The 15,376-nt window shown below is 42.5% G+C and overlaps 1 protein-coding gene and 1 pseudogene across 4 annotated transcripts in view; both read left to right on the top strand.

Annotated features, from left to right (window-relative positions):
• Positions 1-7,480, top strand: part of LOC136398464 (uncharacterized protein C2orf78-like) — a 20,333-nt pseudogene extending 12,853 nt beyond the window's left edge.
• The window catches only part of STAMBP (STAM binding protein), a 27,939-nt gene continuing 19,903 nt past the window's right edge, over positions 7,341-15,376 (top strand). The window contains exons 1-3 of one of the 4 annotated variants that reach the window (XM_066377967.1): positions 7,341-7,405; positions 8,119-8,211; positions 9,457-9,674. In XM_066377967.1, coding sequence (XP_066234064.1) covers positions 9,472-9,674 — 203 coding nt within the window. In that variant the 5' untranslated portion in view covers positions 7,341-7,405; positions 8,119-8,211; positions 9,457-9,471. Of the gene's footprint in view, positions 7,406-7,457; positions 7,477-7,505; positions 7,525-8,118; positions 8,212-9,456; positions 9,675-15,376 lie in introns of those variants that run through there. The other 3 variants (XM_066377969.1, XM_066377968.1, XM_066377970.1) reach the window with 3 other exon arrangements.

Genomic DNA, 15,376 nt, shown 5'->3' with positions numbered 1-15,376 from the left:
AATAGCCCATGATCAGGTGGAGAGTCTGCAGGTAGGCTCTGCTCAGGAATGTGTATGCTTCCCTTCTCTATTTCCTTTTCCCTTTATCTTCTTTCCTAAACATGTGGAAAACAGAATTTCTCATCTTCCCTCCTCCCCAGCCAAAAATGAAATTAAATGAAATAAAATATAATAAAATAAAATAAAAACTGCTCTATGCATGATTTTCTTAATCTCAATTCATGGTAATGCCATTTTTCCAGTTGCTCAGTCCAGAAACCTCTGAAATCATTTGACTCCTCTGTTTCATTCCCAACTACATGGCCCAAACATCATAAAATTCCATCTGCTTTCTCCTTAGATTCTTTCTAGAACTCATTCACTCTCAGTCACTTTCCTCCATTTCTACCTTAGTCCATCTCTCCATCGTTTCCTGCCTGGAATACATGGAGGGCCCCCTAACTCAAACGTCCCCAAAGTTTCTAGATTCACAGAGCCCATGGAGGCAAAGACTGAGGTGATGCAGCAGGCACTGCTGGCAGCCACCAGAAGCTGGAAGAGTAAAGAGCGAAATCCCCAAGAGCCACCAAAGGGTGCAGTCTGGCTGACACCTTCATTTGTCCCACGGTACTGATTTCAGATTTCTGACCTCCAGAACTGTGAAAAATAAATTTCTGCTCTTCTTTTTTTATTATTATTATTTAGTGAAGTGAGAGGCAGGGAGGCAGAGAGACAGAGTCCCGCATGTGCCCCAACTGGGATCCATCGGTAAGCTCCCTACCAAGCGATGCTCTGCCCATCTGAGGCTGCTGCTCTATTGCTCAACAACTGAGCCTTCTCAGCACCTAAGGTGAGGTCATGCAGTCATCCTCAGCACCTGGGGCCAATTTGCTTGAACTATTCGAGTCATTGGGCTGCAGGAGGGGAAGAGGGGGGGGGGAGAGAGAGAGAGAGAGAAGGAGGAGAGGGAAGGATGGAGAAGCAGATAGTTGTTTCTACTCTGTGTGCCTTGACTGGGAATAGAAATCGGGACTTCCACACACCGGGCCAAAACTCTACCACTGAGCCAACTGGCCAGGGCCAATTTCTGCTTTTTCTAAGCAACCCAGTTGTGGCCATTTGTTATAGCTGCCTCAGGAAACATGCTCCAAAAGCAATACATTGTACAATAATACAATGCTCTGACAGCTAAGTAGACATTTGGAAAACAACACACATAAATTTAAAATATATACCATATATTTAATTTTACTCTCATATAACCACAATTACTTGCTCATCTGTGACTGTTGGGCATGGTACAACATCTCAAACCTTGGAATTAAACTGGACACCGGCAGCCCCATTTCTGTTCCACATAGATTTCCAAACAGTGGTTGCTTTTTATTACAGCTGCTGAAAAAAACTCAGCTTCACAGAGATATGACAACACTGGAAAGAATATAGTGTCACGTAATGTTACAACTGTGGACTACCCACTAGGTAGAAGCTCATATAGTTATCTAACAGATATCAAGTATTGCTGTAAATCCTTCAAAAATTTAAACTACCCTTTTATACCCTGGGTAGTTGGCTGTGGTGTCCAGGGGCACCCCAGTGTACCTTGTGAACTACAGTCCTAATTGGCATGCCTGCTCACCCTTGCCTCTCTACCATTTGTCAACAGAGCCACAACAATGATCTTTTCAAGACATAAGTCAGATCCTGTCCTTCCTCTGCTCCTTTTTCTCAGAGTTGAAGCCAACATTCCTACAATAGCTTATTTAGGCCCTACCTACACCAGGAATCAGAAAACATTTTATATAAAGAGTCAGACAGTAAATATGTTAGTCTTTGTGGGCCAGACTGTCTTTCTCAACTACACAACTCTGCAATGTAGCATGAAAGTGCCACAGAAAATATGTAAACAAACAGTTATGACTATGTTCTAATAAAACTTCATTTACAAAGACAGGGCACACTGGAGTTTGCTGACCCCTGCCTACAGAATCCGCTGTATGCTCCCTTGCACTCATTCTACCCCAGTTCCGCTGAGCCCTTGCTCTTCCTTAGATACACCTGCCAGCTCCTGGCTCGGGGTCTTTGTACTTTCTGTTCTCTGCCTGGAATGCTCTTCTTACCTCCAAGTCTTTACTCAAATTTTTCCTTTTCTTTTCTTTTTCAGTAAGAGGAGGGAAGACAGTGATATAGACTCCCACATGTGCCCCAATTGGGATCCACCTGGTAACCCACATCTGAGGCTGATGTTTCAACCAATTGAGCCACTGGCTGTGGGAGGGGAAAAGGGAGAGAAGGGGGAGAAAGAGGAGAGAGAAGCAGATGGTCACTTCTCCTGTGTGCCCTGACTGGGAATCGAACCCTGGACATCCATATCCTGGGTCAACGCACTATCCAATGAGCCAGCTGGCCAGGGCTTCAAATATTTTCAATGAGGGTTTACCTGACCACACTATTTTGAACTGCAACAACCCCCTTGCACATTTTCTTTCCTTCAATCTGATTCCCATCACCAGGACCTACTTTCTTCATAGTAATTAGAATCTTCTAATATAGTGTGTAATTTACTTGTTACCACAATAATTGTTTATAATCCATCACCCATCTCTAGAATGTAACATCCTTTGGGGCACAGGTTTCCTTTGTTTTGTTCATTGATATATATTCAATGCCTTGAACTATGTGTTTGGCACATAGTAGGTACTCATTAACTGAATGTATAATATTCTAAGAATAGAAATATAGTGGGATGCAGTTCTATCCTGCATTCAAAGTTGTAGTAGTTGGTCATATGCCAATATTTTTACAAAGAAAATACATAAACTAAATAAAAATTTATAAAACCCCTGCACCCAGGTGTCCAGTTCAATACTCCTGAAGTTCTTCATCTCATTTAACTCTTGTTGAAATTTGCAATTTTGACAATGGCACTCTTACTTAAAACAGAAGGCTTTGAGCCATTAGAAAATAAATTATATAATTCATAACTAACTAGCAGGTAACAAAGGAAAAAAATATGCCTAAAATACAGTTGACCCCTTATGTACACATAATCATAACAATACACACACATTGAAAACCTTTCCAAGCATGCGTAAGAACTCATTTTCTCAACCATATTTTTTTCTTGGCAATGTGAGATACCAGTCTTCAAATAAACCATAGGTGGAGCTCCAAACCTCAGATTCATCTTCACGTTACTGATTTTACTGTAGCCTCCTTTTTAAGGAAGAACTTCATCAGGTAGGTAATTCCAATTCCAACTGAAAAGGAACCTAATTTACATGCATTTGTAAAACACAAGTGTATAGGATCCCAGTACACTTGCTGCATTTCCCTTTTTGTAAAAAGCTCATCCCAAAGTATTTACTTTTTCTTTTTCTTCCCAGATATTTATTTTTCAAACTATATTTGTCATTTTATATTCCCAATGGGTTCACAGCAGAAACTTTAACAGTACAATTTGTTTTTAGTATACAATCCATTTCTGCTTCCAGAGCAATCCAATTCCCTGGCAATGTTCAAAGTAGGCTGTTATAGTGTCTCAATTTGTGGAGCTCACCTGGCATCCCATTGAGAAGCTTAATCATCTTTTAGAGATTTTTTTCTCCCGTTCTGGTGGTTTTTTGTTTTTTTTTTAATTTTTTTATTTATTTATTCATTTTAGAGAGGAGAGGGAGAGACAGAGACAGAGAGAGAGGAGAGACAGAAGCTGGAAGCATCAACTCCCATATGTGCCTTGACCAGGCAAGCCCAGGGTTTCGAACTGGCGACCTCAGCATTTCCAGGTCGACGCTTTATCCACTGCGCCACCACAGGTCCGGCCGTTCTGGTGGTTTTAATTACACATCCATAAGGGCCTATGGGAACTGAGTTTTTCATTATTGTAGACCAATCACTTGACATGGATCCATGAACATGATAGGTACTCAGTAAATATCTGTTTAGTTGATGACTGCATCTAGCCTTGGAGGCTTTCTGCTCCTAGTCCTAACTGCCTAGTGGAGAAGCCTTGGTCCCAAAAGCATCATGACCACCACTGTTTTTCATTGTTTATCTCAGTTAGCACCATAACTGGCTACCCATCCCTGTAAGTAATTTTGGAGAAGTGAAATGACATTATATATATACATACACACACACACATATATTTTTTAGTGAGAGGAGGGGAAGCAGAAATAGACTCTGGCATGTGCCCCGACCGGGATCCAACTAGCTAGCCCACTAGGGGGCGATGCTCTGCCCATCTGGAGCCCTTGCTGCGTTGCAACCAAAACCATTTTTTAGCACCTGAGGCAGAAGCCATGGAGCCATCCTCAGCGCCCGCAGCCAACTTGTTCCAGTTGAGTCATGGCTGCAGAAGGGGAGGAGAAGAGACAGAGAGAGAGAAGCAATAGGGGAAGGGGTGGAGAAGCAGATGGGCGCTTTTCCTGTGTGCCCTGACCGGGAATCAAACCTAGGACATTCATACATAGGCTGATACTCTACCACTGAGCCAACTGGCCAGGGCCATGAAATGACATTTAGTTCAACAACATTTGAACATTCAACTCTTTATTGAGTGTCATCTGGAGTTACAAGCTTTTCTAGGCACTGGAAATAGAACTGCAAGCAAGTCAGAAAAAGCTTCTGTCTTTCTGCAGATTATATTCTAGAGGAGAATGAAAAATAATAAACAATCCAAACCATAGCAGAGAGTGGTAAGGACTATATAAAAGAATTAAAATAGGACCAAGTGACAGAGGGTGACTGGGTGGCTTCTTAGAGTGGTCAGAAAAATTGTTTTTGAGGAGGTGACATGTAAACTGAGACATGAATGACAAGATGGAACCAACCAAGGGTAGGACCACCCAGGAAGAGAAAACAGCTGTGCAAAGGTGACTGGAGAAGCAGATGTTCAGATAGTGTGGATAGAGAGTGTAAGTGCGGAGAAGACTGGGAGATGAAGTCAGAGAGATAAAGGAAACCAAGTCACTCATTAGCAGGGCAAGGAGTTTGGATTTTCAATCTGAAGTGCCATGGATGTAACTGGAGGTTTTTAAATCCAGAAGCAGTAGAATCTGTTTTGTTTAAAAAATAGGTATTAGCTGCTGTTGTAAGAATACATTTTAGTAGGTAAGAATGGATGTCATTTTTATACTAATGAGATTGCCCCTTTAGGTATGGCACTTATCACAGGAGTAACAAGTAGGCAAATGAGTCTTCCTTGTTTTTGCTTCCCCAGAATGCTCATAGGGGCCTGTTTTCTATACAGTGATGCTATGTATAAAAAATTTTGTCTTCCAGGAGTCCCTTGATGCTTGCAAGGAATGAGCAGGTAGGAATAAATAGGCAAGAGTGCAGGATTCTGTAACAAAGTATGTGAGAGGTATGGAGACTGTTCAGAGAAAGTGTTCATGGCTAGGTATGGGCACCATACGGAAAAAGCACCTCCCTTCCTAGCCTAGACTTGGTCCACCAAGTGAGATGCTGAAGCTATTTGCTGACAGAATACCTTTCATGCTTGGCTTCTATCCTTTGAGGAATAAGTAAGTAGAATAGTCTTCTCATTTATGTCAAGAACCAATAAAATTTTTGTAGCCTCAATTTCCTGGTTACATATACAGAATTGTTCAGTTTTTATTCCCTGTTAATCAGGAAATAAGAAATTTCAGACATTCACCTTAGCTGAGAATTTTTTGCTTATTGTTTCTAGTCCTTATAAAGTCAAGTGTGCTCACCACTTGCCCCAGATGCCAAAAACTCTGGTCATATTTACCAATTCCTTCCCTAAAAGGACTAGATTCTGATTCCTATATCTTCTTACCCATTATTTTAAGAACTGCCAGCACCTAGGCATATTTACTTTCTAATACCAGGCACAGCACATGTGCGGTGGTTGTTGTGTTTGTGATATATACACCCTTATTTTATGTGCTTGCCAGTTGTAACTTATTAAAGCCATCTCATCCAAGTCTTAACGTCTAGCATATCTATAACCCTGCTAATTTGTTGTTAAACATTGCAAAAAAAAGAAAAGCTATTTTTGGAGAATGTGCTCAATGGGAGAAGATGCTCCACACACCATCATCACTGCTTCTGTCCATACTACCACAATAATAGCGTCCACCTGCTGGATTTGTTCACTGCTATATTCCCAACACCTAGAACAAAAATTGGCACATAGTAGAAGCTCAAGAAATATTTACTGAGAGGTTGAATGGGTTGTTTTTTGTCCTTTGTTGTCTCCTGCCAGAACCCCACTTGCATTGTATACCCAATGACCAGTACCCCTAGTGCAGGGGTCAGGAAGCTTTTTGGCTGAGAGAGCCATGAACATCATATATTTTAAAATGTAATTCCATGAGAGCCATACAACGACCCGTGTACATTACGCATTATCCAATAAAAATTTGGTGTTGTCCCAGAGGACAGCTGTGATTGGCTCCAGCCACCCACAACCATAATGAGCAGTAGGAAATGAATGGATTGTAATACATGAGAATTTTTTATATTTTTAACGCTATTATTATTATTTTTTATTAAAGATTTGTCTGCGAGCCAGATGCAGCCATCAAAAGAGCCACATCTGGGTTACGAGCCATAAGTTCCCAACCCCTGCCCTAGTGCATCGACTTCTTTAGGCTCAGCACAATGTTTACATTTTGATGGGAAAGAGGCAGTATAGAAAGAAGCTTTGAAGACACAGAAAGGTGCCCTTTACAGCTGTCTTCCCAATTAACTGCAGGGGATCCAGGACACCTCACAGTAGAACCTAGCACTGACACATAGAATCTACCACTCTGTTTGTATTTGGTGTAAACAGCCATCTTGTGCTGGGCAGAGGGGAAGAAACTGTGTCATACAAATCTTTGTGTCCCCATTGCTTTGTACAGTGACCCTTAGAAATTAAGCACTCATTTGCAATCAATTTTATGTCTGCTCTCATATTAAAAATTAGTCTTACAGTCTTTTCTAGGCAATAAGAGAAACTGCCTAATACCTCAAGCCATCAATTTTTGTGTAGAAAGTAATACAAACAAGCTGAAAATTTCAGTTTTTCTTTCCTTGATTTAGAAACCCTGGTTAGACCGGTACTCTGGATCAGCACTCCCTCCTTGAATGCTGGATCTGTGTGAGTGTGTAGAGGAGCTATCTGACAAGAAATCCATATCACAAATCAAAATAATTCTAAAAACAAGTTATTTTAGTCATTGGTTCCTTAAACTACTTGGTTCCCCTTCTTCCCCGTTGATTTCCTTTACCAAGATGGCCGCCGTGGAGCTCTCTCCTCATGGGTCGGATTTTCAGCAGGTGGCCCCGCCCACCAGCTCGGTCCCCGGGTCCTAAATTCCAGGGTATGTCATTTATACAGGCCAGAGGGAGTGGTCGGGACGGGCGCGCCGGATGTGACGTTTACGGAAGCTTCGAGTGTCGTCCGCAGGGACAGGTGGGGAAGGGTCGGGGCGATGTGGTGGGGCTGGGTTCTGAACGTGGTGTGACTGGAGGGGAGCGGCCGCCGTGAGTGTGGGGCATAGAGCCTTCGCCTGCCTCGGTCGCTAGCCCCAGGTCCCGTGTGCCCGCCCGCTGCGCGCGGGGCCCTTGCCAGCTCCCGCCCCCAACCAGGCCCAGCGCGTCCCCGCCTATCGCACTCGAAAACCGAGACCTTGGATAATTTTGCCTCGGTTTGGCAACTTGGGCTCTAGTGCCTTTGAAGGAGGGTGCCTGAGGCCGCTGTCAGGAGGTCCCCGTCCACTGCATACACCCGGTCCTCTCATTCCTGCTACTTGTTTTCACCTCCTCAGTCCTTTAGGACGCTTCCCCCGTCCATGCGGATGCTGGGCTCTCTGGAGAGTGGCTCGGCCCTGTGATGTAGGGCACCGCTCGCTGGCCTGGCGAGGGGGTGGCATCTCCGCCCAAAACATCGTCTCCGGAGAGGTGCTAAGGTGCAGCAAGCATCCCCTGCTTCAGTTAGCTTTAATGGGCCCTGGACTGAGATAGTAATTAGGCAACGTGGGGAGGTTTTAGATTCGCTAGCGGCTTTCTGAGCCCCGAAAAAGGCTTTGTGGGAGATGGAATGCCTTGCGCCCCTGGTAGTACCCACAGCTTTTGTGGTATTAGAGTGTTTTATTTCATTGATTTTTCATTATTCGTTTATTTTAGAGAGAGAGAAACATTCATTTGTTGTTCCACTCATTTGTGCATTCATTGGTCGCTTTCATAGGTGCTCTGACCTGGGATCAACCCACAACCTCGGTATGTCTGGTTGACACTAACCGACTGAGGTAACAGGCCAGGGCCTTAGTTGGGGATGTTTTAGAAAGAAAGATTAGCCGAGGAAATGTGACCTAGAGATAGAATTGGCCAGGAGAAAACTATCTCTGTGGGAGGGGTTGGCATGGAAAATAAAAACAGTGGCTAAACAAATGAAACTGAAATGTGAGGATTTCTGGGCAGATCAGAATCCTGACTAAAGCAAAAGCTCTCCTTTGGGAAGGAATAAGGTTTAAGATGGAAAAGACAAAACGGGGCCAGTTGATACAAGGCCTTGAATTCCAAAATGAATTCAACTATCTTGTATGTTATCTAGAGCACACTTGTTAGGCTGTGCTGTGAGTTCAACGTGTATCAAACACTCAAGTTCTTTTGGGAAACGATGTAGAGTGATGTTCAGTTGGAAGCTGGAATCTAATTCACAGCAACAATATTTATAAAGATTGTAGAATTACTGCAGTTTGAGATGCAGGGAGGGAAAACTCCCAGGTTTTTTTGCTTCCAAGTTACCTTTGTGCCCTTTTGTTATGGAAAGAGTGCTTAGACTTTGAGGATAGAGTTGAGTAAATTGTTTTCAAGATCTGAATTCCATGCCCTGATATGATGCATGATGTAGATTGACTGGAATAGTTGTTTAGTGAGTAAAGTTAGGATTATGAGCATTCATTTCCAGACCAGGACCAGTTTACCTGACTAACCTAGTGCTCAAATATGAGAAGGTACACCACAGGAAAATGTCAGTTACTCTCAGACTAAAAAATAATCAAACATGAAGTCAATTTACAATCATCATGAAAGTTCATTGAGCATATCCTGCTAGGTACTTGAGTAGAAGGAAGTGGGTAGCTGGAAGGAGAAATGCTGAAAATATAAGATGCTGTCTCTCCTTTTATGGTGCTGAGGGCAGGGCCACCTAAAGACAGAATAATTAGCATCAAGGGTAGAACTGAACATCCTGTGGCCCATTGTAGCTATATTTGTACCACCTAATTATGGCACAGGCCCTGTGGGTTTTTGAGTCTGCCAATCTTGACATCATTGTAATATGGACTTCTTTGAGGGTCTCAGCCTTCTTATGGGGAAGAGACCGTATTCGATATGAGCCACTGCCTATGTTTTTCTCTCTATGTCTTTATAAGGTAGAGGTTTGTGGGAAATGTACTAGGTTGTGCTGGGATGTTGTGGGCCATGATGTTGATGCAATCCTTTTTCTCTTTCCTATGTCAGAACTTCTTGGTCCTGATGACTGACCATGGAGATGTGAGCCTCCCTCCCGAAGACCGGGTGAGGGCTCTCTCCCAGATAGGTAGCACAGTGGAGATAAATGAAGACATTCCACCCCGTCGGTACTTTCGCTCTGGAGTTGAGATTATCCGAATGGCATCCATTTACTCTGAGGAGGGCAACATTGAACATGCCTTCATTCTATATAACAAGTATATCACGTAAGACACCTCCACTTTTTTCTTTTCCAGTGACTGGTATCTCACTTATTCTTCTTTTGTGCTCATTTATTTGTTCAGAGTTGCTAAAGCTGTAGAACTTTACAACTTCATTACCGTTAATCATTTTTGCTAGCAGCTCCTACCTGTTGGCTGTCTTTGACATTCAAAGACATGAGTACTCAGAGTGTTATTTTCATGACTCGATGATTTTATGAGTAAGAGACCTATCTTTTTGGTCTGTGCCCACATGGCCCAGCTGTTAGGCAAGAGAGTTGGTGGTTAACCCACATGATTGGTATTGATGAATGTTTTTCCTCTCCTCTCTTTATTAATCATAGGTTTAATGTTGAGGCTTTGCACAGCCAGAATTCCTCACCTCTACTTATTTTGTAGCAAATTGAGTGATTCAGGAAAAAGTTTTTTCTTAAGTTTCATGAGGCAAATCATTAAGTATTAATGACCTGCAGTTTGTATGTCTCCTTTTAGTTGCTTAGCTTCTTAGGATAGGCAGTATAAATAGAAAATTTCTGTACAGTTAACAGAGAACAACTTCTAAAGCCCCAGTGATAATAAAACGATGTGTAATTTAGGAAGGGAATTATGTTAAAGGGTCTAATATGTATATATATGTATTTCCTGGTCTTCTTCTTTGGTAATATCAGGACCTTTAAAAAATAATAACAGGCCCTGGCCGGTTGGCTCAGTAGTAGAGCGTCAGCCTGGCGTGCAGGAGTCCCAGGTTCGATTCCCAGCCAGGGCACACAGGAGAAGCGCCCATCTGCTTCTCCACCCCTTCCCCTCTCCTTCCTCTCTGTCTCTCTCTTCCCTTCCTGCAGCCAGGGCTCCATTTGAGCAAAATTGGCCCGGGCGCTGAGGATGGCTCTATGGCCTCTGCCTCAGGCGCTAGAATGGCTCTGGTTGTGACAGAGCAACGCCCCAGATGGGCAGATCATCGTCCCCTGGTGGGCATGCCGGGTGGATCCCGGTCGGGCGCATGCAGGAGTCTGTCTGACTGCCTCCCTGTTTCCAACTTCAGAAAAATACAAAAAAAAAAGAATAATAATAATAACAGTTACAGCCTGACCAGGCAGTGGAGCAGTGGATAGAGCGTCGGACTGGAATGCGGAGGACCCAGGTTCGAGATCCTGGGGTCACCAGCTTGAGCGCAGGCTCATCTGGTTTGAGCAAAGCTCACCGGCTTGGACCCAAGATCACTGGCTTGAGCAAGTGGTTACTCGGTCTGCTGAAGGCCCATGGTCAAGGTACATATGAGAAAGCAATCAATGAACAACTAAGATATCACAACGAAAAACTGATGATTGATGCTTCTCATCTCTCTCCATTCCTATCTGTCTCTGTCTATCCCTCTCTCTCTGACTCTCTCTCTGTCTCTGTAAAAAATAAATAAGTAAATAACAATTACAGTGTATTTATACAGCTCTTAGTAGTTCATAGAGTATTTCACTTGTATTATTCATTTGATCTTCACATCTCTGTGTGCATTTAGTAGTGCACATCATCCTCCCATTATACAGATGAGGAAACAAGCTCGAGGTTTAGTGATATGCTTTGTTCCACCTTTTGGAGTGATAAAACCCAACATAGATTCTGTTCTTTTTGTTTTGATAATGTTCTGTTTTTTGAGATCATAGTCTTGGGCCACATTGCCTGTTTTTTAAATTATTTTTTATTATTGTTTTTGAATAGGTATTACATATATATGGTACAGAATTCAGAAGGCACAAAAGGGTATAAATATTTTAAAACTAAGTCTCCTACCAATCATCTTTCCCCTCAAACTCTTGATTTTTCTCTCCACAGACATTCACTCTATTAGTTTCCCATATGTTCTCCCAGAGATGATATATGCATATCAATTATGTCACAGTATGTTTTTGATCACATACTATAAAGCAGAGTATCTCAACATTAAAATCATTTACATTTTGGGTAGAATAATTGTTTGTTACAGGAACTGTCCTGTTCATTGTAGGGTGTTTATCAGCATCCTAGTCTCTACCCTCTAGATGCCAGTAGTACCTTCTCCCCTCCAGCTGTGACAACCAGAATGTCTCCAGACATTAAGACATTACCTAATGATTTTTTTTTTTTTTTCATTTTTCTGAAGCTGGAAACAGGGAGAGACAGTCAGACAGACTCCCGCATGTGCCCGACCGGGATCCACCTGGCACGCCCACCAGGGGCGATGCTCTGCCCACCAGGGGGCGATGCTCTGCCCATCCTGGGCGTCGCCATGTTGCAACCAGAGCCACTCTAGCACCTGGGGCAGAGGCCACAGAGCCATCCCCAGCGCCCGGGCCATCTTTGCTCCAATGGAGCCTTGGCTGCGGGAGGGAAAGAGAGAGACAGAGAGGAAAGCGCGGCGGAGGGGTGGAGAAGCAGATGGGCGCTTCTCCTGTGTGCCCTGGCCGGGAATCGAACCCGGGTCCTCCGCACGCTAGGCCGACGCTCTACCGCTGAGCCAACCGGCCAGGGCCTACCTAATGATTTTTGAGGGACAAAACTGCTTTGTTGTAGAATCAGTGTGCTAAAAGAAAAGTGGGAGTTAAGAGTGGCCTGCCTAGGCCTGACTGGGTGGTGGCACAGTGGGTAGAGTATCAACCTGGGACACCGAGAACACAGGTTCAAAACCCCAAGGTTGTGGCTTGAACATGGGTACATACAGCTGGAGCGTGGGGTTGCCAGCTTGAGCATGAGAATCATAGACATGATCCCACGGTCACTGACTTGAGCCCAAAGGTCATTTGTTTAAAGCCCAATGTTGCTGGTTTGAGCAAGGGGTCACGGGCTCAGCTGGAGCCTGCCACACCAGTCAAGGCATGTATGGAAAGCAATCATCAGTGAACAACTGAAGTGACACATCTACAAATTATCTGTATCTCTCTCTTTTGCAAAAAAAAAGAAAAAAAGAGTGGACTGCCTAGGATTCCAATTGTAATTTTAGAATGGAGAAAAGGGATAGCTGTTGACCTTTTTATTTTTATTTTTTTTATTTAGATGTAGTGCCTGTTTTCTCAAAGGTCTTGCATTTCATCTATGCTGTAATGCCTTGTCTTGTGGACTCAATGTTGGTAAAGTTTCATAGAATTATAATTACATTTTGGCCTCTCTTTGCTGGCTTGTTATTTTTTATTCCTAAGGCACAGTGGGCAAAACTTTTCCTGAGAAGTTTCTTAGGCCACTGGCCCTCTCTTTGTATACTCTGCTGGTAGTAGAAATTGTATTCCTGTATATTTCCAGTAATCCTGTAGGTGGTTCTCCCAGAATGAGACCCAGGGCATAATTCCTTTGGGAGAGTTCAGTAGAATCATGAAGTTACTCTACCAGGTGTTTTCTAATGGGCCCTCCAGGTCTTGTTGTCCCATATAGAAAGTGCTTTGAGGATAAGGACCATATTCATTCAAAAAATATATATTGTGTATGCCTACTATATACTTGGGATTGTGCTAAGACCTGGATATATAGTAGATAAATGACCTCTATTTTTATTGGTGTACCTTTTTAGTTATGGGAGAAGACAATAAACATGTAAGCAAATGTCACAAAATGAAAATGCTATGAAGGCAACAGAGAGAATGCTGTGATAGATAATAACCAATATCTAATTAAATAAAAAAGTCAGGGTAAGGTCTGTCTGAGAAGATAAAATTTAAACTGAAACTTGAAGGATACAATAGAGTTGGTCATTGTGTTTGGAGTACAGTAAGTGAAGAAGGATGACTCAAAATGAGGTCAGAGAGGCAGGCAGGACTGAATCTTGCAGAACCTTATAGACCAAGGTAAGGAATTTGCATTTCATCTTTAGACCAACAGAAAGCCATTGGAAAATTTTAAATGAAGTTGTGACCTAATCGTATTTATATTTTAAAAATATAAATTTCGGCTGCTGTGTGGTGAATGGTGGAGGGAGTGTTAAGAAAAGACAGGGAGATTAGTTAGGAAATAAGCTGTTCAGGAGGGAGGCTGGTGCCTTGAAGGAGCGTGGTGACCGGGAAAGAAGTGGATGGATTTGGTATTCTGTAGGTAGAGTCCATGGGACTTACTTAAATATTTTGGGAAAGAAGATGGTATCAAGATTGACTTCATCTTTCTTCCTTGAGTAATTTAGTATGTAGTGGTCTAGTTACCGAGATGGGGAGAGTGGGGTTCAAAGGGGGAGATACAAGAACTCAGGTCTGGTTTTTTTTTGACCTGGTAAGATGTTAAGTTTTAGATGCTTGTGAGACATCCAAGCAGATATGTCCAGAAGGCGGTTGGATGTACCAGTCTGAACTCAGAGAAGTCTGATTGGAAATACAAATGCAGGAGTCCTCAGCATGCAATGGTTCTGAAGCCATGAGAATTACTGAGACCTTCTAGCACAGAGGGTCTTAATCTGGGCTCAGGAACCCCGTGGGGATTCATGGATAGAACATGGAGTCCTTGAACTTAGTTGAGACAAACTTTTCTTATTTTTATTAACCTCAACTGAAACTTAGCATTTCCTTCCATTCTGAATGTAGGCCTCAAATGACAGTAGTACTAATAATATAGGCTACCTTGGAAATACTGTGGGTTCAGTTCCTGGCCACTGCAATAAAACAAACTGTGCAATAAAGTGAGGCACATGAATTTTTTGGTTTCCCAGTGCATATAAAAGTTATATTTACACTATACTGTGGTCTATTAAGCTGCAATAGCCTTATGTCTAAAGAAAACACATGTTAAAAATACTTTGCTGCTAAAAAAATGCTAGCCATCATCTGAACCTTCATGCATTGTGATCTTTTCTGCTGGTGGAGGGTCTTGTCTCAGTGTTGATGAAAACGTAATATCTAGGAGGCACAATAAAATGAGGTATGCCTGTATTTGTAATTTTGTCACCAGCAGAAATCATGATATTTTCATATCACATTACAATTTTTACTAATATCTCAAGGTAGCATTTACACTTTTTACTACCTCATAATTATAGTAGTTATTAAACCTGTGACTAGATCCTGTTTTTTAATGCATTAATAAAGAAACAGGCATCACTTTTTATATTTTGAAAACTGTATTCAGTATTACTTGTATAAAATACAAAACTGTGTTTTGTATTTTGTATCTTTTAAAAGTTATTCCAAGGAGGAATCTATAGGCTTCATCAGATGCTGAAAGGATCCACAGCACATAAAAGGATAAAGAATACTTGCTAATGAAACTGTAGAATGAGAAAGGGAGCCAGGAACTGAGCCCTGAGATTGCTTAGTGGAAGGAGGACCAGCTAAGGAGACTGAAGGAAAGTCTGGAGGCAGAAGAAGTCCAGGAGAGAGTGGTGCTGTGAGAGCCAAAGAGGTCACTGTGTGCAGACAGGAGCAGCCGAATCAGATGGGTCAGATGGGTGAGGATTTGAGTTTGGTAACCTGATGTCAGTGTTGATTTTGGTAAGCAATTTTACTAGAAGGATTAAAGGGACACTTGATTAGAGCAGTTGAAAGGTGAATGAACAGTAAGAAAATAGAGACAGTATACTGTAAGCAGACTTTTTATGTAAAGGGCCACATAGTAGATATCTTTGGCTTTGCAGGCCGTTTGATCTCTGTCACAACTTCTGCTATGTAGTGTGAAAGCAGCCATTGACAATACATGAACGAGAGGGTATGGCTGAGTTCCAACGAAACTTTATTTACAAAAACAGGTGGTGAGCTGGATTTGACCCA

The sequence above is a fragment of the Saccopteryx leptura genome, chromosome 3 (genome assembly GCF_036850995.1).
Source record: "Saccopteryx leptura isolate mSacLep1 chromosome 3, mSacLep1_pri_phased_curated, whole genome shotgun sequence".
Lineage (NCBI taxonomy): Eukaryota > Metazoa > Chordata > Mammalia > Chiroptera > Emballonuridae > Saccopteryx > Saccopteryx leptura.
This window is presented reverse-complemented; position numbering and strand designations above follow the sequence as displayed.